The sequence below is a fragment of the Mus caroli genome, chromosome 3 (assembly GCF_900094665.2).
Source record: "Mus caroli chromosome 3, CAROLI_EIJ_v1.1, whole genome shotgun sequence".
Taxonomy (NCBI): domain Eukaryota; kingdom Metazoa; phylum Chordata; class Mammalia; order Rodentia; family Muridae; genus Mus; species Mus caroli.
In genome coordinates this window covers 120,830,705-120,857,070 of record NC_034572.1, presented here as the reverse complement: position 1 = coordinate 120,857,070, position 26,366 = coordinate 120,830,705, and the positions used below count along the sequence as shown (strand labels likewise).

General features: G+C 40.8%; 2 protein-coding genes across 2 annotated transcripts in view; one reads left to right on the top strand and one right to left on the bottom strand.

Moving 5' to 3' along the window:
* Positions 1–9,576, bottom strand: part of Zgrf1 (zinc finger GRF-type containing 1) — a 66,629-nt gene extending 57,053 nt beyond the window's left edge. Inside the window, exons 1-6 of the mRNA XM_021158878.2 lie at positions 9,523–9,576; positions 7,585–7,674; positions 6,306–6,386; positions 4,380–4,439; positions 2,942–3,127; positions 786–2,547 (exon numbers count right to left, since the gene is read on the bottom strand). Coding sequence (XP_021014537.1) covers positions 786–2,547; positions 2,942–3,127; positions 4,380–4,439; positions 6,306–6,386; positions 7,585–7,605 — 2,110 coding nt within the window. The 5' untranslated portion in view covers positions 7,606–7,674; positions 9,523–9,576. The remainder of the gene's footprint in view (positions 1–785; positions 2,548–2,941; positions 3,128–4,379; positions 4,440–6,305; positions 6,387–7,584; positions 7,675–9,522) is intronic.
* Positions 9,577–9,853: 277 nt separating this feature from the next.
* Positions 9,854–25,589, top strand: Larp7 (La ribonucleoprotein domain family member 7). The gene is made up of 13 exons (XM_021157843.1): positions 9,854–10,014; positions 14,798–14,985; positions 15,179–15,279; positions 15,360–15,443; positions 15,544–15,708; positions 15,796–15,889; positions 15,965–16,321; positions 16,410–16,551; positions 18,154–18,278; positions 19,267–19,391; positions 21,441–21,600; positions 21,762–21,853; positions 25,272–25,589. Exons 2-13 carry the CDS (start codon positions 14,799–14,801, stop codon positions 25,350–25,352), a joined length of 1,713 nt encoding a protein of 570 aa, XP_021013502.1. The 5' UTR covers positions 9,854–10,014; position 14,798; the 3' UTR covers positions 25,353–25,589.
* The last annotated feature ends 777 nt before the right edge of the window (positions 25,590–26,366 follow it).

Sequence of the window (26,366 nt, the reverse complement as noted above, 5' to 3'; positions counted from 1 at the left end):
ATAGAGACTGGTTAATGTTAAATAGACTAAGGAACCGTGGGACAAAGACTTAGTCTTCACTGTATCATCCTCTATGAGAGTTGTCATTACCAAATACATGGATTACACTGTGTAATCTCCAGCCCCATTTATGGAGGGATTGGTCTCAAACTCAGGAGACAGTTGCAGATAATTCTGAATTCTCCTAACCCAAGTGCTGAGATTACAGACATGAGCCACCACATATGTAAATCTCTAATACAGCAGACAGCAAAACTCTTACCTTCCTTTGAGCTACAAAGCGGGGGAAAAAAAAGGCCAGTGACTCTAACCTTTAGGACTGACATCTGGGTCTCGACTGTGCTGAACTTCATGTGGAAAGGCATGCTTTTTCTTCAATATTGTCAAGTTTCCTGAAGCTGTGCTATGCTCAGACTGTGACTTTAAAAGGGACATGTTATTTATTACTTCAGAAAGTTCTGAAGAACTGTTAGAAGTAGCCCAGGATTGCTGGTTTCTCTGTGTAGTTTCCACTTCAAAATGACCACACGGCAAACTTCTAATCCTTCCTAATTCTTTAGACTCAGAAATATATGCTTTGCTGTCTCTATAAATAGGATGTTTGACTCCCATAGGATAAAATAAAGGACTAGAAATTTGAGTGCTGGATTCTTCTAGTTCATGACACTCAAAGTGATCCTGAGTGGTACTCAATAGCTGGCCACTAATGTCACTGCTAGAGATTGGTGATAAGACCTGCTCATCATTTCTGTCTCTGTGACTTTGCAAATTAAAAGGCTGGGTACCTTCTGAGAGCAGGTCACTGTTCTCAGGCGCTGGATCAGTGACTGCGTTTAGAAGATAAGGACTCTGTAAGCTTCTGTTTACACCTTTGGGTTTCTTTGAGGGTGAAACACCACCACAATTAATTGCATTTCCTTGTATAGATTGACTAGCATCTTCTCTGCTGTCCCCTGCTACATCCTCACTCCACTCCAGCGACGAGTCCAAACTGCTCCCTGTGTCACTATGACACTGTCCCTCTAGTGCTTGGCCAGTTTTTACATCTCCATGAGGTCCTGAACTGAAACCCACACAGGTTCTATCACAGAACTCTGATAGCAGAGTCCCATCAGCAGGGAGGGCCTCTCTAGGCTTGTCATCCGTAGATGACAGGAGTGGCAATTTTCCTACAATTTCTCGGCAGCCTATATCCTCACAGCTCTTCTGAACACAAGAATCATCTGTAAGCACAGCTTCCTTCTCCCACCGCTCTGAATCCTGGGAAAGTCTGCTGTCTTCTTGTGATGCCTCATCAGTGTCACTGGTCTCAAAGTTGCTCAGATTAAAAGAAACCTCCAAAAATGGTTGCACGGCTTTATGAACAGTATTCAGATCTTCTCTATCAGCATTGCTTTTAGAAACCATGTCTACAATGTCGTCAGAGATCCTAGAGCAGGTACTTAGAGAGGCTTCGACTTCAGTTTGTTTATGTCCTATTTCTGGCAAAGGTGACACTGGTCTATACTCCGGTTCCAATGCTGCACCCGCATCTGCCCCCTGAGAACCTTCTCGAGTGCAAAGTGACCCTTGCATCCACACCTTCTCATGTTGATTAACAGGTACTTTGCTACTGTACTGAATGTCAGATTCTGATAATAAATTGGCATTCTCTTTACTGCTGCAGCTAACCAGTACACTGCTTTTCTTACAAAATGAAGGTGCTAAGTTTTCTTCCTGGTTCCAGTACTGGCAATTATTATCTACTGGCTTGTCCTCACTGTATAATTCTCCCTTTTTAGAACATGTTTCAAAGAGCTCTGACTTTTTTTGTAAAAGTTCAGACAAGTTAAAAATGTTCACATCTTCTTGGGCTTCCGGTTTGTCCTCTGTATCATTCTCATCTCTAGCAGAACAGGGAGGTGATCTCTGGGAAGGTAAATACCTGGCCCACCGGCTTGTGGTTCTTGTAGGATTTTCTGACTGCTGCTCACAGCGTAAATTCCCTATGCTCTGCGTTTCTGCATAGTCTTCCTCTGGCTTGGAAGTAGTATTCAAACACCCCTGTGGTTCTATCTTAGGAAAGTGTCCTGGAATCTCACCATGCAGATCCTTCCTGTTAGTTGAGCTGGACTTCAGAAGAGCTAATATCTGGGCTTTGCTTCTGACGTTTTGTGAAACTCCAGGACAGTGAGAGTCTAAACCATTTCTTCTCGTGGGTTCACTGGCCAGTAAAGAGTCAGAACGTTTTGTTTCAGAACTGACAGGAAGGCAAAGCTTGTCCTCTTTACCGAGTGTGTTTGTGTTAATCTTGAAGTATGAAGAAAGACGTGATAAAGGTGTGTCTCTTCTCTCTCTGTTGCTGAATGTGATGGCACTCTGATTATCCGCTGACACAGGAGTTAAATCTTTCTGACCAACAGTGGGAAACAAAGGACGTGTGCTGGAGAATGTGGGAAGAGGTCTCGGGCCAGGCGGGCCAGGGTTCTCATCACCAAGTGAGGCAGCCGGTTCACTGTTCTCAGTAATAGTCACTTTCTTTGGCATCTTATATGGTCTTTGAAAACCCTAAACAAATTAAAACAATTGTCAGCTATACCATTATTTCTTTTTTTTAAATTTTCATTTATTTATTTATTTATTAGGTATTTTCTTATTTTACATTTCAAATGCTATCCCAAAAGTCCTATACCATTATTTCTAAGGAAAATGTAAAATTAATTTGCTAAAAAGAGTAACAAATATGTATGCTTTGCCTAAGGTAAAAAAAATATTTAAAATTTGCTATATTAAAATATAAAGATATATTAGTAAGACTTTTCTAATTTGGATTTACTTTTGTGTTCCTAAGTAAACAATGAAGCACCATTTTAACAGCAACCTATGATAAAAATTTACTGGTTTTAAAAATAACTTCTTTATAACTATACATTGAAATATTGGTTCCCACATAGAAACGTACAGTAGCCTTCCTTTTTAAGCCAGAGGGCTGACACCCAAGAGACCTGCTGGAGGATACAAGTGTCCTTGGGCCTGATTCCAGTGCTTCTCTAGAGCCATCCGGTTCAACAGCTCTGCTTCCAACAGCCTTAGCCTCCTCAATGGTGATTAAATACCGCTCACTTTCCAAGTCATCTCCAGGTTTCACCTACGTTTAAAAAAATAAATATCCAAATTGCATAACTGGATAATTTAATATATACCAGCAGGCTCACGAGCAATGAACAAGATGCAGTGAACATTCAACTATTCAAGCAGCAAATCCTTCAACTGTTCATTATCATGACTAGCTGACAATCAAAACCATATACCAAGAAGTAATACAACAAAGTCATTCAGCAGTACACGCGGTGGTGCTCCTGAGGCCCTCGGTCACATGCTAAGGACACAAAGACAAGCAGGAAGCTTCCTTTCACTTAGAATCCATACAACTAATGACTTTTTAAAAAGTCAAAGCCATTAGTTATCAACTCTGTATTTTTATAAATGTATATAAATTAGAAATTTATAATTATCTCAAGTATTAAGTTCAATTACATACATGTAATCACAGTCCCTGAAAAACAGCGTTATTTAGTCATTCTATTAATTGTTTACAATTCTAGAGTAAAATGCTAAGATTATCAACTTAGAAAATACATCTTTATCATATTAAACGTTTACTAATGAAACTACTTAGGATAAAATAACAGTAGCTACATTAATTGAACGCCTACTAAGAAAATGCCTCTCCTAGACCCTATTGTCATAAATCTAAAAGAACAGCCACTATAAATGATACACAATTTCATGGCTAAGTATTCAGCTAGTAATAATAATGGTATGAATTTTTGCACATGCTGTTATTAGATAATCTCTAATTTTCACAACAAGAAGCATGGACAAAGGTCATGGGCTACATAGGTGTTTCAGGATCTGAATGGAGTCAGACCAGTTCTAATGCCTTCAATTTGTTTTCTTCTTAAACACAAGCAAAACACAGAATACGTATTGAGGAAATATTTAAATGGGAATAATTCCACAGACGATCAAACCACTGTGTGAAGGCTAAAGACAGAGCTCAGCAGTAGAGCAAACGCCTGATATGAATGAAGTCTTCAGCTCCATCCCCAGCACAGCAAAATTTCTCCTAATAGAAGCCAATTCTAGAGTCACAGTCCTGGTTTGAATATGAACTGCAACCACCATTCTATGAGCACAAACATGCACTAAACCTTTCTGTGTTATCTCCTGATGTAAAAACATCATAGCACTGTCATAAAAATTAAAATGAAATAATAACTAAAGGCTGACAGCATTCAGTACGGCTATAATAAATGAACAAAATACCAGCTGTCACTATCAGCATCAGTACTATGACTATACTAATAAAAACATTCATACAGAAGACATCAAAATACCTCAAGGCACTTAAGAAACAGGCTTTCCAAACATGCTCCTTTGTCATCATATAAAATTGCCTGTTAGAAAACAAGATAAAAGTTTTAAAAAATTATTTTTCATTTCTTGAAATCTTCAATAGGAAATTAAAATTTATAAGTAAATCATGTAATAAGAGAATTATACACATTCTGTAACTTGCACTTGCAAGTACATCTACTTCAAATGCTACTGCATCCACTGAGCACGAGAGCTGAGGTACAGTGTAAGAAATGCAAGGATTCAGGTGCTAGGGAGACAGCTGTTAGTAAAGCATCTATGGACAAGCAAAAGGCCCTGGAGTCAGTTCCCAGCATCGATGGAAAAGCTTGGAATGAGCCTCTCCACAGTAGAAAAGTGAGGGAGATAGAGCTAAGAGAGGCCAGTCTAGCAAATTGGTGAGTTCTGGTTCAGTAAAAAACCCAGTCTCAAAAAATTAGGTGGATAGAAGACATAGAGTGTGGACTTCCAGCCTCTACACATGTCCATACACTCTTTAAAAAAGAGAGAGAGAAAAAAAAAAAACCCTTGATTCCTACCAGGAAGATTCTTCATTGGAATTGGGAAGAAAACAGAACTGGAATGCACTGAATGAAGCCAAATAAGAAATGAGATGGGAGCCTGGTGTGGTGGCACATGCCTTTAATCCCAGCACTCAGGAGGCAGAGGCAGGCAGATTTCTGAGTTCAAGGCCAGCCTGGTTGACCTGGAACTCACTGTGTAGACCAGGCTGGCCTTGAACTCAGAAATCTGCCTGCCTCTGCCTCCCAAGTGCTGGGATTAAAGGCATGTGCCACCATTATAAATGTGCTACATTATAAAGTAGCAACGAAAATAACTTTAAGGTTTGGGTTACACAACATGAGGAGCTATAGTAAAGGTCACAGCATTAGGAAGGTGGAGAAGCACTGCTTTACAATGACAGAGAAGCAGAATAAAGACACACTGTGAAGAGCCTTTACACGTTCACCTAGGAGCATGGATTTGATCTGAAGGCCATGACTGTCATTAGTATGTGCATGACATCATAACTCACAACCAAGTTTCTGTAATAGTTAATATTAAAAAAAGATTTAGTGGCTGAAGAGATGGCTGCTTTTCCAGAGGTTCAATTCCCAGCAACCACATGGTGATCACAACCATCTAATGAGATCTGGTGCCCTCTCCTGGTGTGCAAGCATACATGCAGACAGAACACAGCATACATAATTAATAAATAAATCTTAAAAAAAAAAAAGATTTAGCTAGAGTCAGGTAATTGCGGCACATGACTTTAATACCAGCACTTGGGAGGCAGAGGCAAGGGGATATCTTGAGTTTGAGGTCAGCCTGGTCTACACAGTTCTAGGACAGCCAAGGCAACACAGAGATGATGTCTCAAAACAAAAACCTTAGCTAGAAAATGGGTCCTGGAGTCACATCTAAGTTCATGAATGACTCCTGCACTTTCAGCTGGGACTCCTGGGTAAGATGCTTCATCTGCACCCTCAGTTTTATCATCAGTAAAATAAGACAAAATGCTTAACTTGTATGAGTTGTGCAAACGCAATTAACATGCTGAAGCATCATAGCCAGCTCATTATGTTAACAATTAAACAAATTAAATGATGTTGACTTACTGAACTTTCTTAATGTACAATAAAACCGACATGAAAATGTCTTTTTGACATGGTTATATGTGGTCATAACAGACATTATCAACAGAGTTTTCTTAACGCCTAACCAAAAGTCAAGGCTGGGCGTGGTGGTGCACACCTTTAATCCCAGTACTCGGGAGGCAGAGGCAGGCGGATTTCTGAGTTTGAGGCCAGCCTGGTCTACAAAGTGAGTTCCAGGACAGAGCTACACAAAGAAACCCTGTCTCAAAAAAAAAAAAAGTCAAGCTATAGTAACTGCTTGGTACTTACCTTGTTGCCTAAGTGAGTGATCTTCAGAACTCCATCTTGCCACACTTTGGACTTCTTCATCTTTTGATGAGTATATAGGACCTTATTTCCAAAAGTGAGGAAGACATCACTGCCATTTACACATATTTAATACCATATAGTTTACAGGTCATATAAAAATAAAGCCATTCTTTATCAAAATAATAATAGCACAGGAATCATCACAATGCCGGCATCAGTGAAGAGCTGTAGCTCAACAATAAACTGCAGGCTTAGCACCATGAGGCCCTGAGTTTAACCCCCAGCATAAAAAATGGGAAAAAACAATCAAACAAACAAACAAACCAAATCAACAACGATTTTAAGACTGGGTAGTACCAGAAGGTAAAGGAAAAAAGGGCAAGTAAAAGTCTGTAAGTTAACTGAACATCAAGATGTGTTAAACCGCCACAACGTTGGTCAGCGGGAGGAAACCCAGCTCCACGTTACATATTATTTCTGAGTACAGTGCAAAGTCTGACAAGCTCCGCAACGCTCACAGCATCTGAGGTCAGAAAACTTCAGACAGCTTTTAACTTTAGATTCCACCTCCATCAGAGGAAGAATGGAGTTCCCAACTGTTATATGTGATGCTGGATTCAATTACAGGATTGAATACAGAAACAAGTGTGAAAATCCAGCTGCCTGTTACTACCTCAAATGTTAAAGATAAAAAAAAAAAACAAAAACAAAAAACTGTCTAGCAACGCAAGTGGTGGAGAATCAGCTCAGCTGGAAGGAACCTATCTGCCTCACAGGCATGAGGACCTGACTTTGAGCCCCAGAATCTGCATAAGATGCTGGACATGGGAATGCCTCCTAAGCAGACACAGGAGGCCTAGGATGCCCAGCCAATCTGACCTAACTGCAATCTGACCTAACTGCTAAGCTCCAGGCCAAAGAGAGACCTTGTCTCAAAGGAAGTAGCCGGCACTCCTGAAGATGGTGCACACACGTACATACACACATGTGCACATGCACAAGCATACATGCACATTAGAATTCCTCAGGAAACATCTAGCAATGCTACTCTGGTAAATGTTTCCTCCTTAGTTATACTTGGAAATTTTAGTTACTTATCATTAACAATGTAATTTACATTAAAACGTAATGTTATTTTTTAGTATTTTTAAATGATTTTATGTCTAGCATAAACAATAAGATAGAAGCTCTACATATAAAAGTTATTTAGTGTCTTCGATATTTTTTAGAGTACAAGAAGGAGGAGGCGGAGCAGCAGCAGCAGCAGCAAACAACTTACAATAAACTCCTGACACTCCATTGTTTCTCCTGAGATTATAAACTAGTCAGGTCCAGAAAACAATCAGTTCTTAGTCAGCATTTATAACCTCTAAAATGAAAAACAGCAAAGAATGGTCAATCGACCCTGATAAAAAGAATAAATATCAAGTACAAAATTTTTCAATAAATCCTGACTGGAGACAGAAACCAAACAATTCCAAGACTATGAAGCCACCAAGAGAAACAAAACTGTATTTGTCATGGAGGACAGAACTGCGTGACACCACACAATGGAAAATAAAGGTAAAACTAAGTAAAATTCATAGTTACCAGTAATCCGTATACATCTCTCCGGTGCCTTGCTATCTACCAGAAAATGGATTGTTTTCCCTTCAACATGTACTGCTCCTTAGAACCCAACTTCAATTTGTTTTTTTCGAAATCATTATACTTACCACAAGATGGCCCCCTTGTGTCTTAAATTTTTCCTGCTAGAGTAATCCTTAGGTATCCAAGAACTAGTTTCAGGACCACAAATATTAACATCTGGAGCCAGCCACTTGAGTTTACATATAAAAGTCATAGTTGGTTTGCATGTAATAGGAGCATATACATAGTCTCTAATATAAATTAAGTCATCTCTAGATTATTTATACCTAGTAGATTGTAAATGATATGCAAATAGTGATTAAACTGTTTTGTTCAAGAAATGGTAACAAGCCTGACTTGGTGGAACACAACTTTGATTCCAGTGCACAGGATGCACAGTCAGGTGGATCTGTGACTTCAAGGCTGGCCTGGTTGTCTGTCTACCTACAGGGCTCCAGGACAGTCAGGACTAACTACATAGATAGACACTGTCTAAAAAGAAGAAAAAAAATGATAATTTAAAAATCTGTATGCTCAGAACTAACAATTTTTTTCTATTTCCCATCTATAGCTGGGTGAATACAGATACAGAAATTATAGGTTCAGAGGGTTGACTAAATACCTTAGTCAATATAGCACAACATCCTAAAGCCAAATATACAATATATAATTCCTCTGCAAGGAAATTTTTGTTCTTTCTTTTACCCAGTGCTAGGGGATGACAAAAAGGCCTATATGTAAGCTAGGTAATAGTGCTTACATGCATTCAGTCCTTTATGTTTGTTTAAAATAGGATCTGGCCATTTTGCACAATCCCGTCCGAGCCTCTGGAAATAGCTGGGATATTACAAGCAATATGCCAACACACCCAGGAAGAAAAATCTCTTGGACAGTGCTGCAGCAGCTACTGTAATTACCATGTTAACTGGTTAAAAATATAAGGTCAAATTTTGAAATCTTGAAATCGTCGATGGTGAACTGAATACAGATGCAAAAACAGCACACATAAGCACGCATATCTTCAAGTGGTTCCAGGGACATGACCTGACAACTAGTTAGCAATGAACATTTTAGGTCCTATTCTTTTAGGTCCTATTCTTGATCTATTACGTTAGGAAGTCCGGCTCTGGAGCCCAACAAACGTTTCTATCAGGCCCTCTGCAGTGATGGGTGGCCCCCGACCCGGAAACGCACGCGCAAAGGCCTGATTCCTAAGCATCACAGAACAGGTGAAGCACTAGATGACGAGGATGGGGCGGGAGTCATCAGTAATCGGATGTATATGACTTCTCTTATGCTGAGGAGAGCTTTCCACGAAGACAGCAGGAAGCCGTGGAATAACCTCACTTTTAGAGAAAAACTGTCACAGTAGCTCAGAACAGCACAGCTCAAACCAGGAAAGTTTCCAAACCACGAACGGCCTGCTAAACCACAAGGAACAGTACAGATCCCTAAAAGAAACATAGCTTCACTTGCCAAGACTTGACACATCAAGACTTTGTATCACTAAATAATAACGGCCCCTTGGTCCTTTGTCAGCCCCTAAAACACCCACAACCGGGATGGGCCGCGAGGGTGACCGCCTCACCCGGCACTCTAACGGCGCCTCGTGGGCCGCTTCCGTGGAGGCGAGTTAGTGTCAATGTTCTCCTAACCGCGCCAAGTCGCCCGGTCTGTCCACCCTTCTTGCCTAGAACACGGGAGAGAAAAGTCTCCACTTCACCGGCTCAATGACATAAACTCCACTTTCTAATTTCTCCCGCCAACTTAAGTGACGTCATCAAGCAGGGACGGTACCGCGGAGGCCCCGCCCGCCGCCGTTCGCAAACCACCAATGGAACTCCGCATGCCAGCGCAGTCACCGCGTGGCTCCCGCCCCCTCGCCCCAGGTCCCGCCCCCGAGATGCTCCGCCTATGACGTCAGCGACGAACCCAGGGCCTCGGACCCGGCTTTCCATAGCGGGCTGAGAGAAGCGCGTCGCTGCTCGGATGACGCAAATTTCCGCCGACCGCAAGGGTCGGGAGACGGAAAGCGTGGGAGAACACAAGCGCTGACCGTGGATCTGGGGACGTGTACGGAGTAAGTCACTACTGGCCTGCAGAGCCTCTCAGACCCGGAGAGGTGGGAACTCCTCTCAGTCGGGTCTCCTGAGGGCCACCCTTCATCCGCGGTCCGCCTCACCCCGCCCCCGTCGCCACTTTGCCGTTGGTTTGGCGCCGTACGTTGTGCGCACGCGCAGTTCCCTGGCGGCCCCTGCAATTCGGAGCTCAGTATGGAGGGGGCGGGCCGAGCTTGGGGTTGGGGTGTTTGGGGCACGCCCGGCTTCGGAGGGGCGGGGGGTGAGTCTGTGCGGAAGTAGGGTTGCTCAGAGAAACTGGATGCTAGGCAGGTTGTCTTCCCAAAGGACATCAGTTGTGAGAACTTGCATTCCAAAGTTCAGTCTTTTCTTTTTGCTAGTCCCCTCGTCCTGTCGGCCCTCTATAGAAAATGCCGTCGTAGAAGGGGCTAACAATAAATGATGAATTTAAGTTCTGAGTGCGTTTATGAGAAATTAAGGAGAAATATGAGTGGAGATTTCATTGAGAATGGAAATCCTCAAGAAGTAAGACTGCCTTTTAGTAGTCTTTCGAAGCCGGGCGGTGGTGGGAAATCGAATGACTTCATAAAACATTCACACTAAAAGATTTATTTGGAACAAAGTTCTAGACCGCTAAAGGGTTTGCCATGACTACAACTTTGGTTCTCAATCTTTTGGGTACTCTTCTTTTTTGTTTAAACCCTGAAAAATATTATTATCGAGTTCCTTTGAAAATTTTACATGTACCTGTGGAAACATTTTGTATGTGATTTTTACAAACAAAACCTATGATTTTAATTTTTTTTTTTAAATCTAGCATAGCTTACTTCCAGATTATCTGTGACATTCACTGTCTTTGGGCAGTGTTACAACTTTGTAACTTGTTGAAAACATAAAGATGAAAACCATGTTTGCCCAAGTAGGATGTCATTGCCCCTGACCAGTATATGTTAACATTCATTTTGACTTTCTGCTGTATATTGATCTGGTCTTTTCTCCTTTAAACGGACTAGTTCCACTTAAATTTACCATATTCCTTTATATTTGTATAAGCATGATTTTACCTTTTATTTAAAAGTTTGTCTTATAACATCTCATGGATTCCTAAAATGTCTTTAAACTCCCCGAAGTGTCAGGGAGGTCAGATTAAGAATTCCTGGGACAGCCCAGGCAGTGGTGACGCACACCTTTAATCCCAGCATTTGGGAGTTGGCAAAGGCAGATTGGTAAAAATAACATGGCATCATGTTTTCCACGGCAGCTTTTCCCCCTTTGGGTTTTAGTTTTGTTGTTTGTTTGTTTGCTTGTTTGTTTTGGGGGGGTTTCAAGACAGGGTTTCTCTGTATTGCCCTGGCTATCCTGGAACTCACTTTGTAGACCAGGCTGGCCTTGAACTCAGAAATCCACTTGCCTCTGCCTCCCGAGTGCTGGGATTAAAGGCTTGCGCCACCACACCCGGCTGGTTTTTTGTTTGTTTGTTTGTTTGTTTGTTTGTTTGTTTTTAAGATTTATTTATTCTGTTTGAGTACAGTGTAGCTGTCTTCAGACACACCAGAAGAGGGCATCAGATCCCATTACAGATGGTTGTGAGCCAGCATGCCGTTGCTGGGAATTGAACTTCGGACCTGTGGAAGAGCAGTCAGTGCTCTTAACTGATGAGCCATCTCTCCAGCCTGCGAGTCTTTTTTTATTTATTTTTTTTTTTTTTTTGGTTTTTTCGAGACAGGGTTTNTCTGTGTAGCCCTGGCTGTCCTGGAACTCNCTTTGTAGACCAGGCTGGCCTCGAACTCAGAAATCCGCCTGCCTCTGCCTCCCGAGTGCTGGGATTAAAGGCGTGCGCCACCACGCCCGGCTGCGAGTCTTTTTTTAAACTTATGTAATATACGTGTGTATGTATGAATGTATGCGTGTATACCATATGCCCACAGAAGTCAGAAGAATGATTGGATCCCCTTTGGTTGTAAGCTTTGATATCAGTGCTAGAAACTGAACGTGTGTCCTCTGCAAGAGCAATAAGTATTCTTTTTTTTTTAAAGATTCATTTATTTATTTATTATATGTAAGTACACTGTAGCTGTCTTCAGACACTCCAGAAGAGGGCATCAGATCTCGTTACAGATGGTTGTGAGCCACCATGTGGTTGCTGGGATTTGAACTCGGGACCTTTGGAAGAGCAGTCGGCGCTCTTAACCACTGAGCCATCTCACCAGCCCCAGCAATAAGTATTCTTAACCACATCTCTACAGACTTCTCCACAGCAACATTTTAAAGTGCTTAAATCACAATTTCTTTAATCAATCTTCACAGACTTGTGTCTACCTTTTATAGACCACAGAAATGAGAAAACTTCTTCCAGACACATGCAGATATGGTTTGGTCAACTTGGTGGATTATAGTGTTAACATTAGTGAGGATAAATAGATTTTGGTCGGAAAGAATACATTTCCTTTGAAATGTGTGGAATGGCAATATAATTATTCATTACTACAGGACCTTGGGAAAGTACAAACAGGGTTAGGAGTATAGCAAGGGCTGAGGAGTGGTTCAGTGGTAGGATATGGAAAGCCATGGGTCTAATTCCTATTCCTAGCATCAAGGAGAAAGACAGACAGACAGACAGAAAGTGGGTAGAGGTGAGGAAGCTCTGTAACCAAGGTGTAGCCATTTAACTAACTGGTTTTCTTTGGACCTGGAATAGGGAAACTAAATTGTTCTGTAGTTTATGTGACTTTCTGTTTGGTCTGTAACTTGTTCTAAATTGAAGGTGTATTTGATCTGAACTGGAATATGCTAAGTTACAAAAGTAACCCTTAAGAGAAACAGGAAGAATGGCCTCTGGGCTAAGGTAGTGGAATGATAGCTGTGAACATCTGTGTTTTGCAGTTCTGTGTGCTCTGCTTTAGATCCAGTGAGTGAAGAGTAGAGTAGCTGTGAGTTCCACTATGCCTTGGATCAGAGTCTCTCAACCTTTCTCATGCTGTGACACTTTAACACAGTTCCTCATGTAGTACTAACTCCTAAGCATAAAATTATTTTGTTGCTGCTTCATGACTGTAATTTTTCTGTTTTAAGTAGTAATGTAAATATTTGATATGCAGGATATCTGATATGTGAACCCCAAAAGTGTCTCACCTACAGGGTGAGAATCTGTGCCTTAGATGGTGGGCTTTGACGGTGAAAAGAACTAGGAAGCTGGAAGTCTGCCCATTATAATTAACAGCTAGCAGTGGGGCCTGCTCTCATCACTGAAGTCTGTATTTGTTTATACTCTACCACCTTAGAAAAGAACTTGAGATGCTTAATACCTTATTTTCATTATATAGGGCGAGCGAGACATTCACAGAGGCCCACCTGCCAGTGCCTCTTGGGTGCTGGGGCTTAGGTACCACCATACCTAGCCTACAGGGACTTTTAAATATATGTAACTACTTCACAAATACGTAGTGTTTAAAGCCTTTGCCTCTATATTTGTATTATAGTGGGGTAGATAAATAACAAAACTCTAATTCCAGATAGTGGTGAGCATTGAAAGAAAAGTCTAGAGGATAGTTCAGATTGGGATCCATGGGACTCTTGTAGGTTGGATGAAAGAAAAAGCCTCTCTTAAACAGTGGCGTTCACAGATCTGGGTAAATAACCAAACCAGCCATACAGTCAATTACACACTTGACATGAGAGTGTGTGCCAGTATTAGGGAAAGAAACAGCAGGAAATTGACTATAATAAAACAGAGTAGAAGCAAGCTGACCTCTAGGGAAGATCGTGGAATAGTTCAAGGGAGATGTGATAATAACTTGGACCAAGTCGCTGATTAGAAGTAAAAGGATTAATGTTGAGGATGTATGGTAAAGCCCGTGCTGGTCTGACTGCTGGTGAATTGAATTGACTGTAGAGTATGAGGAAGGGAGTGAGACTGCTTTCTGGTTTTACAGTTTTGTAGTTGGTATTTTGCAAAGGGGGGAAAAATCTTAAATTTATAGAATTCTGTTTTTTTTTTTCAAACACAAAAGAGATTTATTTATCCCAGAGGGATAAAGAGCAGGGAATAAGAGATAAAGACAGGAGAAGGGATGAGGGAGAGGGGCTAGAATTCTGTTTTTGTCAGGTAAAGTTTGCGATATATCCTCTAAATGAACAAATGGAGATGTCAAGTGTGTAATTGACTGTTGGAATATGGAGCTAATGAGAGTGTGTGTGAGTTAGACAGCCCAGAACTGAATAGCCAGGACCATCAGAGAGGATAGATGAGACAGGAGGCCAAGATAGGAGTCTATCACAGTTGGAAGGATCCAGAAAAGGCAAGTTTAAAGCCAGATGAAGAGGTCAGGTAACTGTTGGCATTAGGCAAACACTGAGCTCATTGGGGTTCCGCTTGAATGGTAGGAATGAAAGCCTGGAAGGAACCGGTGAATTAAGACTTACTTTCTTTGATATATATGACAAGTACACTGTAGCTGTCTTCAGACATGCCAGAAGAGGGCAGCAGATCCCCTTACAGATTACAGATGGTTGTGAGTTGCTGGGAATTGAACTCAGGAGCAGTTCATCTCTCCACCCCCATAGAGCTACAATGTGCTTAATTAGTAATTAAGTTATCAGGTTTTACTACTTGAATACACTTAGAGAATTTGCACTTGCCTGACCGACCAGCTTTAAAAACATCCTAACTCAGTGAGATACAGCAGGAAGGCTCAGGTGACAGGGGCATTTTAGTTACTATGCCACCTCATCAGGAGGCTTAGTTAGCACTTTTTACAGTTTAGCATTTTTGTTTTTGTCTCTGAGAATGGAAACTGAAAACCAAAAAACTATGGAAGAAAGCACTGAGAAGAGAAAAGAAGAAAAAAAGAAGCGCTCCCGGGTTAAACAGGTGCTTGCAGATATTGCTAAGCAGGTGGACTTCTGGTTTGGAGATGCAAACCTTCACAAGGACAAGTTTCTGCGAGAGCAAATTGAAAAATCTAGAGATGGATGTAAGTTTCTCTTTGTTGGAATTTCCAACTCACATTTATATGGGGCCAGAGCTTGAGAGCTCAGTACTGCATACATGTGTATATATTATGTTCATATGATTGATACACACAACTGCATAACATAACAAGCTGTTGAACTCATGCTTGTTTGCACACATATTCCAGTGTCCCATTATCCTATTTTATTTCCTAGATGTGGACATTTCTCTCCTGGTGTCTTTTAACAAAATGAAGAAGCTGACAACTGATGGGAAGCTAATAGCCAGAGCATTGAAAAGCTCATCTGTTGTAGAGGTAAAAACTTGCATTTCAAGTCACCCACATCCAATTAACTACTGACTTTATATTTAGCTTTTCTTTTTTTTTTCATAAAGTTGGACTTAGAAGGGACCAGAATCAGGAGGAAAAAACCCCTAGGTGAGAGACCAAAGGACGAGGAAGAACGCACGGTATATGTGGTAAGAAATGACACAAATTTTAATTCTAGTTCATTTATTTATAAAATATTTATTGGTAAGATGTAGGAACTTTAAAATGTTCATCCATGATTTATTACAGGAGTTGCTCCCCAAAAATGTTACTCATAGCTGGATTGAGAGAGTATTTGGGAAATGCGGCAATGTGGTTTACATAAGTATTCCACATTACAAGTCTACTGGGGATCCTAAGGGATTTGCCTTTGTGGAGTTTGAAACAAAAGAGCAAGCAGCAAAAGCCATTGAGGTACGTACTTCTGTGGGACCCTGAAAAGTAAAGAAACAAGACACAGGGTTAGCAAGAATTAACAGATTTTGCAATCAATCTTTTCAGTTTCTGAACAACCCACCAGAAGAAGCACCTAGGAAGCCTGGTATATTTCCCAAGACAGTGAAAAACAAGCCCATCCCTTCCTTACGAGTAGCTGGTGAGTGCTTACCTAATTAGATTGGCCAAGTAAATTATAAACTAATGACTATAAATAACAATCATGTTGTTACAGAAGAGAAGAAAAAGAAGAAAAAGAAAAAAGGCAGAATAAAGAAGGAAGAGAGTGTGCAGGCCAAAGAGTCGGCCGTGGACAGCAGCAGCTCAGGCGTGTGTAAAGCCGCGAAGAGACCAAGGACTGCCTCTGAGGGCTCCGAAGCAGAAACCCCGGAAGCTCCAAAGCAACCTGCAAAGAAAAAGAAAAAGCGGGACAAGGTCGAAGCATCCAGCTTACCTGAAGCCAGGGCAGGGAAGAGGGAGAGGTGCGGCGCCGAGGACGAAGACTGCCTCCCACCAAGGCCAAAAGCAAAGAAAAGGGCTCAGAAGGATGGCGTCGGCCAAGCAGCTTCCGAGGTCTCCAAGGAGAGCAGAGGTACCATGGCAGTAGCTACGTAGTAGCTAGAAATGTTTTAACCATTTAACCACACAACAACGGACTTAAACGGAAATCTTTTTTCTAGACTTAGAATTCTGCTCTACTGAGGAGGAGAAGGAAACAGGAGACCGAAAAGGTGACTCAAAGGTGAAGAGGAAGCATAAGAAAAAACATAAGGAGAGACATAAGATGGGCGAGGAGGTTATACCATTGAGAGTGTTGTCCAAGTAAGTACCGATTCTCTGTGGCCACTGACACGGGTCCATCACCATTGCTAAAGTGCAATTCCAATTTCTATTCAACAGAGTTGCATGTTAGCAACAGTGACGGCCTCGGTCTATCTATACGCAGCCATGTTAGCAACAGTGACGGCCTCGGTCTGTCTATACGCAGCACAGTGAAGACTAAGTAGGAGCCACCACACTCAAACATGGAAGCACTTATTTTTAAATGCACAGCAAGTGCCTCCATGTTAAAGTAAAGGAGGCCCCTTAAGCAGACTTGAGCGGTCTTTCCAAAGGCATGAATAGAAAGGAACACATACCATCACCAAAACATGGAAGCACTTACTTTCTTAGTTCTAAAGCAAGTACAACCACGTTTAAGTGATGGGAAGCCCAGTCAGTCACTCCCTTAACCTAAGGCATTTTAAAGAAAATGTTGAACAGTCTAAGACACCCCCACTGAAACATGGAAGCACTTGCTTTTGTTTAACACAGCAGGTAACCCCATGTTAAAGCAGAGGGGACTCCCATCAGACTCTTGCTTAAAAGGTGCTTTTTCCTCCATAGAGTTTCTTGAATTCACTTCTACTAAAACATGGAAGCACTTACTCTTAGATGAGACAGAAAGCATTCCCATGTTAAAGTTGAAGGGAACCCACCCACAGGCAACTAGTTAAAATAGAAGAGCAACCCCACAGCAAGTAAAGTGACCCACCCCGGTTACAGATCTACTCTCTACCTTCCTTTACCTTCGTGACCGCCTCCCAGAGAGTCGGGTTCTGTCCTTGGAGGGTGAAAGACGCTGACTTTAGACCACTTGTATTTATACTACTCTTAACTCCTGAGTTCCTTTTGGCTTTCTATCTCTGAGAATCATTACAAGACCCTTTGTTATTTTAATGTATCAGCTCTGGGGAAAGTAGATCCTGGGGACCTGGGGAGGTCTGGATTTTTTTTTTTTCCTTTTTTGAAGTAAACAGATGTCAATGTTAACTGCTAAAACCATTACCACAAGATATCCTCCTCTTTAAAAAAAAATCTCCTATCTGCCCGTTTGATGGCACAGATTAGGGTAACAATGAGCGCTCCCACAGAGCCAGGAGATGCATTGTGCTTCTCTGGAGGAGCCCTAGCTGTTTGAAGATACATCTACATGTTAAATGTATGTAAATAAATAAATTGCTTCCATGGGGTGTTTTTTTCTTCTTAGAAATTCCTTTTGATTCAAGTAAATCCTAAGGAATGTTAGCTCTCAAATTGGAAGCAATTTGAGAAATCTTTGAGTTTTAGTCTCTTACTTTTCCTCCAGGTTGCCTGATTTAGTGATTGTTACTTAATGGAAGTGACTCAAAAGTGATTTTACAATTAAATATTAGAAACAACCAGGAAACTCAAGCATTTTCCTTGACTGTTAAGGCAGAGAAATTTCCTTTGTGTGTTTGCTAGGTAGCTTTAACAAATGGCTTAACAAATAATGTAAACATATGCCTTAAAGAAAGAAAAGTCAGAAAGACTTGCAGTTCCTGTGGACATTGCGTTTAGACCAACTTCAGATTTCTAGTTGGGTCTTCTTATCACTGTAGTGGCTCAATTTTTGTTTTTCAGGACTGAATGGATGGATTTGAAGAAAGAGTATTTGGCACTGCAAAAAGCTAGCATGGCTTCTCTAAAAAAAACAATATCTCAAATCAAGTTGGAATCAGAAATGGAAACAGACTGTAAAGCGCCTAGTAAGTGTGCAGTGGGGAACGGAGAGGGTGAAGCTCATGTAATGGAAGAGTGGGCTTTAGTCTGAATGTTTTCAGGGGCGGTTTTTTGCAGTGATAGAGTGGCTTCCTCAATTTTAAGCTGTACCATTACCAAAAAAATGTTTTAAGAAAAGTAAAAATGTGAAGGTTTGTATTACACACTAGGTTTTAATAGTCTGCTTATTCTTCTCTACCTTACCTGCAAGCTCACTTGTGAGTGCCTGGAGAGAGGAATAAAGACTGCAGGTTTAGTGGATGATGTGCACCAAGCAGGAGCATATTAAAGCACTACTCTCGTTCATTGTAATATTAGTAAAGGTTTTAAGTTCTTGCAAATTATACAAATTCTCATATTTGAACAGTATACTTTGTAGCTGGAGAAATGGCTCAGTGGTTAAGAGCACTGACTGCTCTTCCAGAAGTCCTGAATTCAAGTCCTAGCAACCACATGGTGGGATCTGATACTCTGTCCTGGAGTGTCTGAAGACAGCTGCAGCATCCTCATAAATAAAATAAATAAACAAATCTTTAAAAAAATGAAATTGTTAAAGCCAGGCAGTGGTGGCGCATGCCTTTTTTAATCCCAGCACTTGGGAGGCAGAGTTGGGTGGATTTCTGAGTTCGGGGCCAGCCTGGTCTACAGAGTGAGTTCCAGGACAGCCAGGACTACACAGAGAAGCCCTATCTCGAAATACAAAAAAAAAAAAAAAGAATAGAATACTTTGAATAGTCTTATGTTCATATAGGCATACATCTTTATTCAGGCTTTACTCTTTGGTTTAGAGGTATAACGCCTTTTGTGCCATGTTGATTCCAATGGGCAGTGTGATTCCTTAATATTATTTACAATTCTGAGATCCTTAAACTAGCCTGAGAAGTCACTGCTGCTGCTGCTGGGGTAGAATAGTGCTCCTCCTCATGTGAAATGTCAGGAGTGGGAAGGTTACCTTTGGCTCCTTCCTCTTCACAGCAGCAGGCAGTGGTCAAGAGTGCTCCACCCAGGAGAAGGTCAATGCACAAGGCCCACAGTTTGTGACTGGAGTGATTGTGAAGATTGTGAGCGGAGAGCCTCTACCAGGCAGGAAACAAGTCAAGGTAATATTTATGAACCCCATGTGAAATGTTTTCAAAATAGTATGGAAAACAAAGCAGCTCCAGTGAGAATTTGTACCTTTCTGATAAACTGCTCGGAGAGTCCATGGTAACTCTGACAACTCTTAGGTTTCCTCTAAATACCTCACTCCTCAGGAAGTAAGGCCTGCGTACGTCAGATAGCCTGTACACCTTTCCTGTTTCACTAATGGTTAGTGGCTGTGTACTTCACTGGAGAATGACAGAGTGATTCTAACTTGGAGTTGTTGAAGTAATATGTATGCAATGTTATGCTTTGAAAGAGTTTTTCTGTTGATAAAGGTATTTGATTCCATATTTTGTTAGTTGGAAAGATAGGCTTTCTCTGTGTAGCCCTGGCTGTCCTTGAACTCACTGTAGACCAAGCTGTAATTGTCAATCCTAAATCCTATTAGCTTACATCTGAAAATATGGTAAAGGGGGCTGGAGAGATGGCTCAGTGGTTAAGAGTGCCGACTGCTCTTCCAGAGGTCCTGAGTTCAATTCCCAGCAACCACATGGTGGCTCACAACCATCTATAATGGGATCCGACGCCCTCTTCTGGTGTGTCTGAAGACAGCTACAGTGTACTCACATACATGACATAAATAAATAAATCTTAAAAAAGAGAAAGGAAAGATGGTAACAATATAGAATTTAGATGAAGAACCTGAACGGATGTCAGTAAGCAAATGCTTTGCAAGCATGGAGGCCTGGATTCCGTCCTGAGCAAGCAGAAGAGTTTGGTAATGCAACCGTTGAAAGTCCTCTAGTAATTACTTCGTTTTTCTGAAACAAAACCTGAGCTCTGTTGCTTGTCACTGATTACCAGATTAATTGGTCATTTTATGGGTTTTCAATTAGGAGATCAGCCTGACTTTTAATGGATACATAGTAAGTTGAACTGCGGTACTCTAAACTATCTGAAAACTCTGTTATGAAACTCTTACAACTAAGAGGAACTCTATTACAGTTTCAGCAGCTTAAGGCAGACTGGTCTCTTGCTGTGTATCTTACTTAGTGATGATTAACTAGATAAAAGCATTGGAAGATCCCCGGGGCGAAGGCTCTCCAGGCCTTTTTTTTTTCCTTGATTGATTAAGGAAACCTTTTTCAGTAAGGGTTTTCTTACCTTACAGAATACTGTGTGGTAAGGGTGAGTTTCTGTCTTCTACAGACCTGCAAATCTCTATTGTCCTTTACAAGTAACTAATGCACTGTTCTTATCCTGTAGTGTCCAACATCTCCCTCCCACACTTTTCTGTGACATTTTAAAAGAATTTGAGTTCTTGTGTCTAGAAAATTCTGTTCTAAATTAAGTAGGGTTTCTTTAGTTTTAATGAGTGAAATTTAACAATAAGATTACTGTTACATTCCTGCATAAATGTATTGTGTTCTGTGAAGAACCTGGTGTGAGAGAAAAATGATTAAAAATGCAGGAATCTCCTTAATTAGCCCTCCCAGCAGGTGGCGTAGGTAAAACTCTGCCCTTGCTGGGCGCCCTCAACTTGTTTAGAAAAGGTTACTTAGGTATTTTATCTAAAACTGAGAGCCTCTGGGCTGTGTTCAGTAACCTACCCAAGAGCCTGAGGATTCTGATGGGTATTGTAAAATCTTGAAAGCTGCTTCTCTGTGTTCTAAGTTACACATGGTGTTGTGTAGGTGAGGGATACTCAACTTCTCCAATCCTATCTTTCTTTTATTTAAATCTTCCTGGTACTAACCTCCTCCAGCTTGCTGAGTGATGGGTCATTTACATTGCACTCTACAAATCTTACCCTTAGCAGATCCCCTTGTCAGTTCATAAATATGAACCGAGAGCATGAGCTACAGTAATTTGCGATGAATTATTAAATTGCATCTCATTTTTGTGTAAATCTATTTGAAGAGTTTTTCTGTATGTTTTATATATTTACCCATCAACTATAGAGGTAGCTTGATAGAATACATTTTGACAACCTCTGTGGTTACATTCATTTATTGTCAAGCACTGTAAGTGTGATTTTTAAGTTTTCATACTTCTTTCCCGTATAGGATATTTTGGCCACAATCTCTGAAGTTGTTTACATTGATTTGCTAGAAGGAGATACTGAATGCCATGCCCGATTTAAAACCCCCGAGGATGCTCAGGCAGTAATGAATGCACAGACTGAAATTAGAAAGAAGCACTGTTGGAACCTCGAGGTCCTTTCTGGTAAAACCTGATTGTGTTTCTAGTAAACAGTTATTATTGGGAATTATCTTACTTGTTCTACATTGGGCTAATGGAACTAACTTTCTTCCCCAAGCACTCGTGCTGGTGAGGTAGAGTGTATAGCCTTACATCTGTGATCAGAGCTTTTGCTTCTTTTTAAGGGGATCATGAGCAGAGGTACTGGCAGAAGATTTTGGTAGATAGACAGGCCAAACTTAATCAACCTCGGGAAAAGAAAAGAGGCACAGAAAAGGTAAGGGGAATGGTTATATGCATCTTCTGACAATAATAAATGATGATAAATTCACTTTGGATTTCCTATTAGAGAGTACTGCTTCAGACTGAAAAAGAATACAGATTTCTCCTTCTTTCAAAGTAGATGAAATTAAGATTGTTGGCTCACAAGGATCCATAATTGTAATTGCATTTTAAACATGCACGGTTCTGATTTGGAGCTACTGGGTTTTGTAGTCTGGGGATGAGTGCCTGTACAAAGACTATCTTCTGTACAGGCTTGATACATGTAAGGCTCCTGATGGCAATGAGAAATGTTGCTATTGTTTATTATAAGTGGCAGGAGCAAACTGAAATAATTAAAACAAACTGATTCATTCAACAATTTTATTTCTGTGATAATTAATATAATATTACTCACTGAGAATGACATTTGTTCTTTGAAAGCAGATGCTTATTCTTTTAAATATTGTTGTAGTTGAAGTATTTAGAATGGACTGTTAAGAACTTTGAAAGACCTGGTTCAGATTTTCTATGCATATTGGCTTGGTGTGTTTTTCATCTTCCTCCTTTGGCATTTCTAACGATTGACAGGGCTTTTGTTACTGTTGGTCTTTGTCAAGTTTTTTTCTTCACTGGAGACTGTTCTTGCTGAGATGGGAAGGCCTCCTTTCTTGGGGCTTTCTCTTCCTGAAGGTGTGAATTTCAAAACTTGTTAGAGATGTTCAGATGTTAATGTCAGTAATCTAGAACAAATAAGGAATATTTATTCTTCTAATTGGTGTGAAGGTTTGTTTGAATTGGCTATACTTTTTTAAGCTGGTAATTAAAACATTTTACTTTTAATTTTATAAATTCATTAATATTTATCTTAGTCTCAAGCAAGAAAATAAACATTGCCTATCATATTTTATAAAATTAAATTGGAATAGCAACAACAAAACAGTTACTCTTTATGAGTTAAAATGCTTCCTTTTCAGGGTTGTTGGCATGATGTAGGTAGGAACAACTGAAGCACACAGCTAGAAGAAAGGGAACCACAACTAACCGTTGCTAATCTAACTTGTTTTCTGGTGCTGGAGATTAAACTCAGCTTCTTAAGGGTGGTAAGGAGCTCTTGCTCTGCCCCTGGGGACTACCTGCCAGAGCTGACGCTCTGTGTTCCTACAAGTAGAGTGACAGGCACTCAGGACACATTGACCCGTTCTTCTGTAGCTTGCTTATAATACCAGTGTGCTAAGAAGAGTAAACCAGATAGCTTTCACACCCACTCAAGAGTGCTCAGAAGTGCAACACTCTAGGCTAAAGTAATGAGAATCGTTAACGTGTATAGCAAGTAATGGCAAAATTTCAGTGGTTCTGACATTATTGTTCTTTAATTATTTTAATTATATCTAAATTTCATGTGGGTGTGCCTGTGCCACAGCATGCGTGTGGAAGTTAAAGGGCAGCTTGTTCTCTGCCTCTACCTGTGAGTCCCAAGGGCGCAACTTGTTGGTTGGTAGTCAGGCTTTGAAGGGCGTACCCTTATTCCCAGAGGCATCTACCAACCAACCACAATTTTTAGATGTTTGCCTTTGTTTTTAATCAAAATGGACTTTTATTGGATATTACCCAGCTAAAGGCAGGATTCCTGTTTGGGAACATATCATTAGTTGCTAGGCTAGCCAGAATTTTTATTCTTGCCGTTTGTAAACAGTGCTTTAATTGAATCCTGTCATGGGCTCCTGTCAACAAATATGACATCAGATTTGTTTCATGGATTGAAACAAAGGTTCCAGGTATCTCATGCTGACCTCAAACTTACTGTGTGACTGAGAAAGGCCGTGTACTTCTGATCCCCTAAAACTAAAATATAACTTTTTTTTTCTGCTAAGAAAACTTTTTGCTGGCTGTCTGCACCTGCAGTCCCAGCTATTCAGGAGGCAGAAGAGTGATCTTCAGGCCAGCTCACATTGCACAGAGACCCACTGCAGAAAAGCAGTAGCAACTGCTTTGCAGATGTTTCAATCTGTTGTCTTCTGTGTTTCAAAAAAATCTTATTTTCGCCTTTAAAAAATACATATATCTTGTATTTTATATAATATATAACGTGTATTTTTTATGTGTAGCTTTTTATCCTAATTTTTCATTTGTAAAGCAAATTTTAAGGTTTTAGAAGGTGTATGTAATTGGCACAAAAGAATTGTAACATAAAATAGATGTGGTAAGGTCAGCCTGGTCTCCATTGTGAGTTCCAGAACAGCCAAGAGTACAACAAAACAAAACTGAAAAATAATTCTATATAGAAGAGGTAGAGTGAAAGAAAATGAGCCTGGTGTGGTGGTGCACAGGCACACCTTAAATGCCAGGACTCAGGGCAGCCTGGGCTGTGTAGTAAATTACAGGCCAGACATGATTACAAAATAAGACTTTATTCTAAATAAACAGACCGACAGACATGCTGAGCATGGCATCACATACTTTTTATCCTAGTACTCTAGAGACAGAGGCAGGCAATCTCTCTGAGTTCAAGGCCATCATCCTCTACAGAACAAGTTCCAGGACTTCCAGGGATACGTAAAGAAACCCTGTCTCAAAAAACAAAATAGGAGCTAGAGAGATGGCTTAGAAGTTAAGAGCACTGATTGCTCTTCCAGACATCCTGAGTTTAGTTCCCTGCAACCATATGGTGGCTCACACCCACTGGTCTGAAGACAGCCACGGTGTTACTCATATACATAAAGTAAATCTTAAAAACATAATAATAACAACAACAACTAAGTGTACAGAATTGCTGTGTACCATAGTCACATAGCTCTGCTTGAATTATCCTTACAGTAAACAGTTTGTTCTTTGTTCTGTTGTTGTTGTTGCTTTTGGCTTTATTTGTTTTTCCGAGAACAGGGTCCTACTGTGTGGCTTAAGCTAGCCTTGAGCTCACAGAGATCCCTCTGCCACTAGAATGCTGGGTTTAAAGCTATAAGTCACCATACCTGGCCAATAAGCAATTTATAAAGGAAACTTGAGAAGTACCCAGCCCAGAAACACAGCATCTCATTTAAATAACATAAATCTTTCCTCACAATGTAGTTAAGGGTCTCACACTGTTTAGTCTTAGTAATTATTATCCAGGTCCAGGGGTTACACAAAATAATGCTAAGTTGTAGCTCTTCCTAAGAAAGGCGAAAGGACAATGAGGAGTGGATGACATGTCAGTGAAAGATTTTGAGTAATGAACTGTAATTGGAGGGAGATGGAGGTTTCTAAGAGTTAAGGTCTATTTCATAAAAATCTTCCAGTTCTCTGTAAATTGATTTGAAACGTAATGATCTCATTTGTCTTTCTACCCCAGCTTTTAAGTGTTCCTCAGCCTGATAGTGGTAGGGCTTTAGGAGTGATGCTTGTTTTTCATTTTGGAATTCCTGAGGCATTCTAATTTCTCACCCTCTCTCTAGCTAATCACCAAAGCTGAGAAGATTAGACTGGCTAAGACTCAGCAAGCCAGCCAGCACATCCGTTTCTCTGAGTACGACTGAGAAGACCACGACTTTGGGGCGTCCCTTGCTGAAGTGTTCTTACTGCTGGGCTGCCTCATGAATGTTGTGTTGAGATCTGCATGAGAAAAGAAAAGGAAAAAACCCTTGGCTCCTCAATGTGTCAATAAGACTTTTCTAGTAACAAGTGCTTGTGTGTCAGATTTTTTCAATGAACACCCTTACTTTACGAAAATGCAACTTCAGATGATTTCATAAATAAATGTGTTTTGAACATAATTGTTTTGATTTTATTTACAAAATATATAATTGCAAAAATAAAAATGCAGGGCTGTCAGATGCAAACTGACTGTAACTGCTTTTCCCTGCTATTTTCTCTCTTCCTTCCTTCCTTCCTTCCTTCCTTCCTTCCTTCCTTCCTTCCTTCCTTCCTTTAAGCAGCAGACTGTGCCAAACGTTTCTTATTAAGATGTTGAATATTAAAAGCATTGAGTTTGTTTTTCATAAATAGACATTTTAATTAGATGATGTGCAAGGTACTATGAACTTAGAGGGAGTCTGAGAATTGACCTTACAGAAAACAGAAGTCTGCTCTTGCTTTTTCCTTCTTGCTCCTGCTCTGTCCCCTCTCCCCTCCCCCTCCTCTCCATTCCCTTCCCCCTCTCTCCACATGCTCATGTCTGGTCTCTACTTCTCTACAGTCTCTCTCTGCCTTTCTCTGCCTCTACTACCCTCTTGACTCCCCTCCCTATGCCCTGAATAAACTCTGTTCTATACTAAAGAAGAAAGAAAGGAAACAGAAATTACTAAGACTCCAGTAATGAAGTTGTTTGCAGAGGCGTATTTACAGCACCTATGAAGGACTGGTATCCTAGACTCTCAGACTCTCCTGAGAGTGTCCTGTTTGTCTCTCCGGTTATGAGCTATTGCTGCCTCCACTGGCTTTGACACTGCCTGCACTTCCTAAGCCCTGTGGTCAGGGGTCTTCTGTCACTGACCCACAAGGAGGGTCACTGGCTAGGCAGCAACATCTGAGCGCTTCCAAATATGAGTACC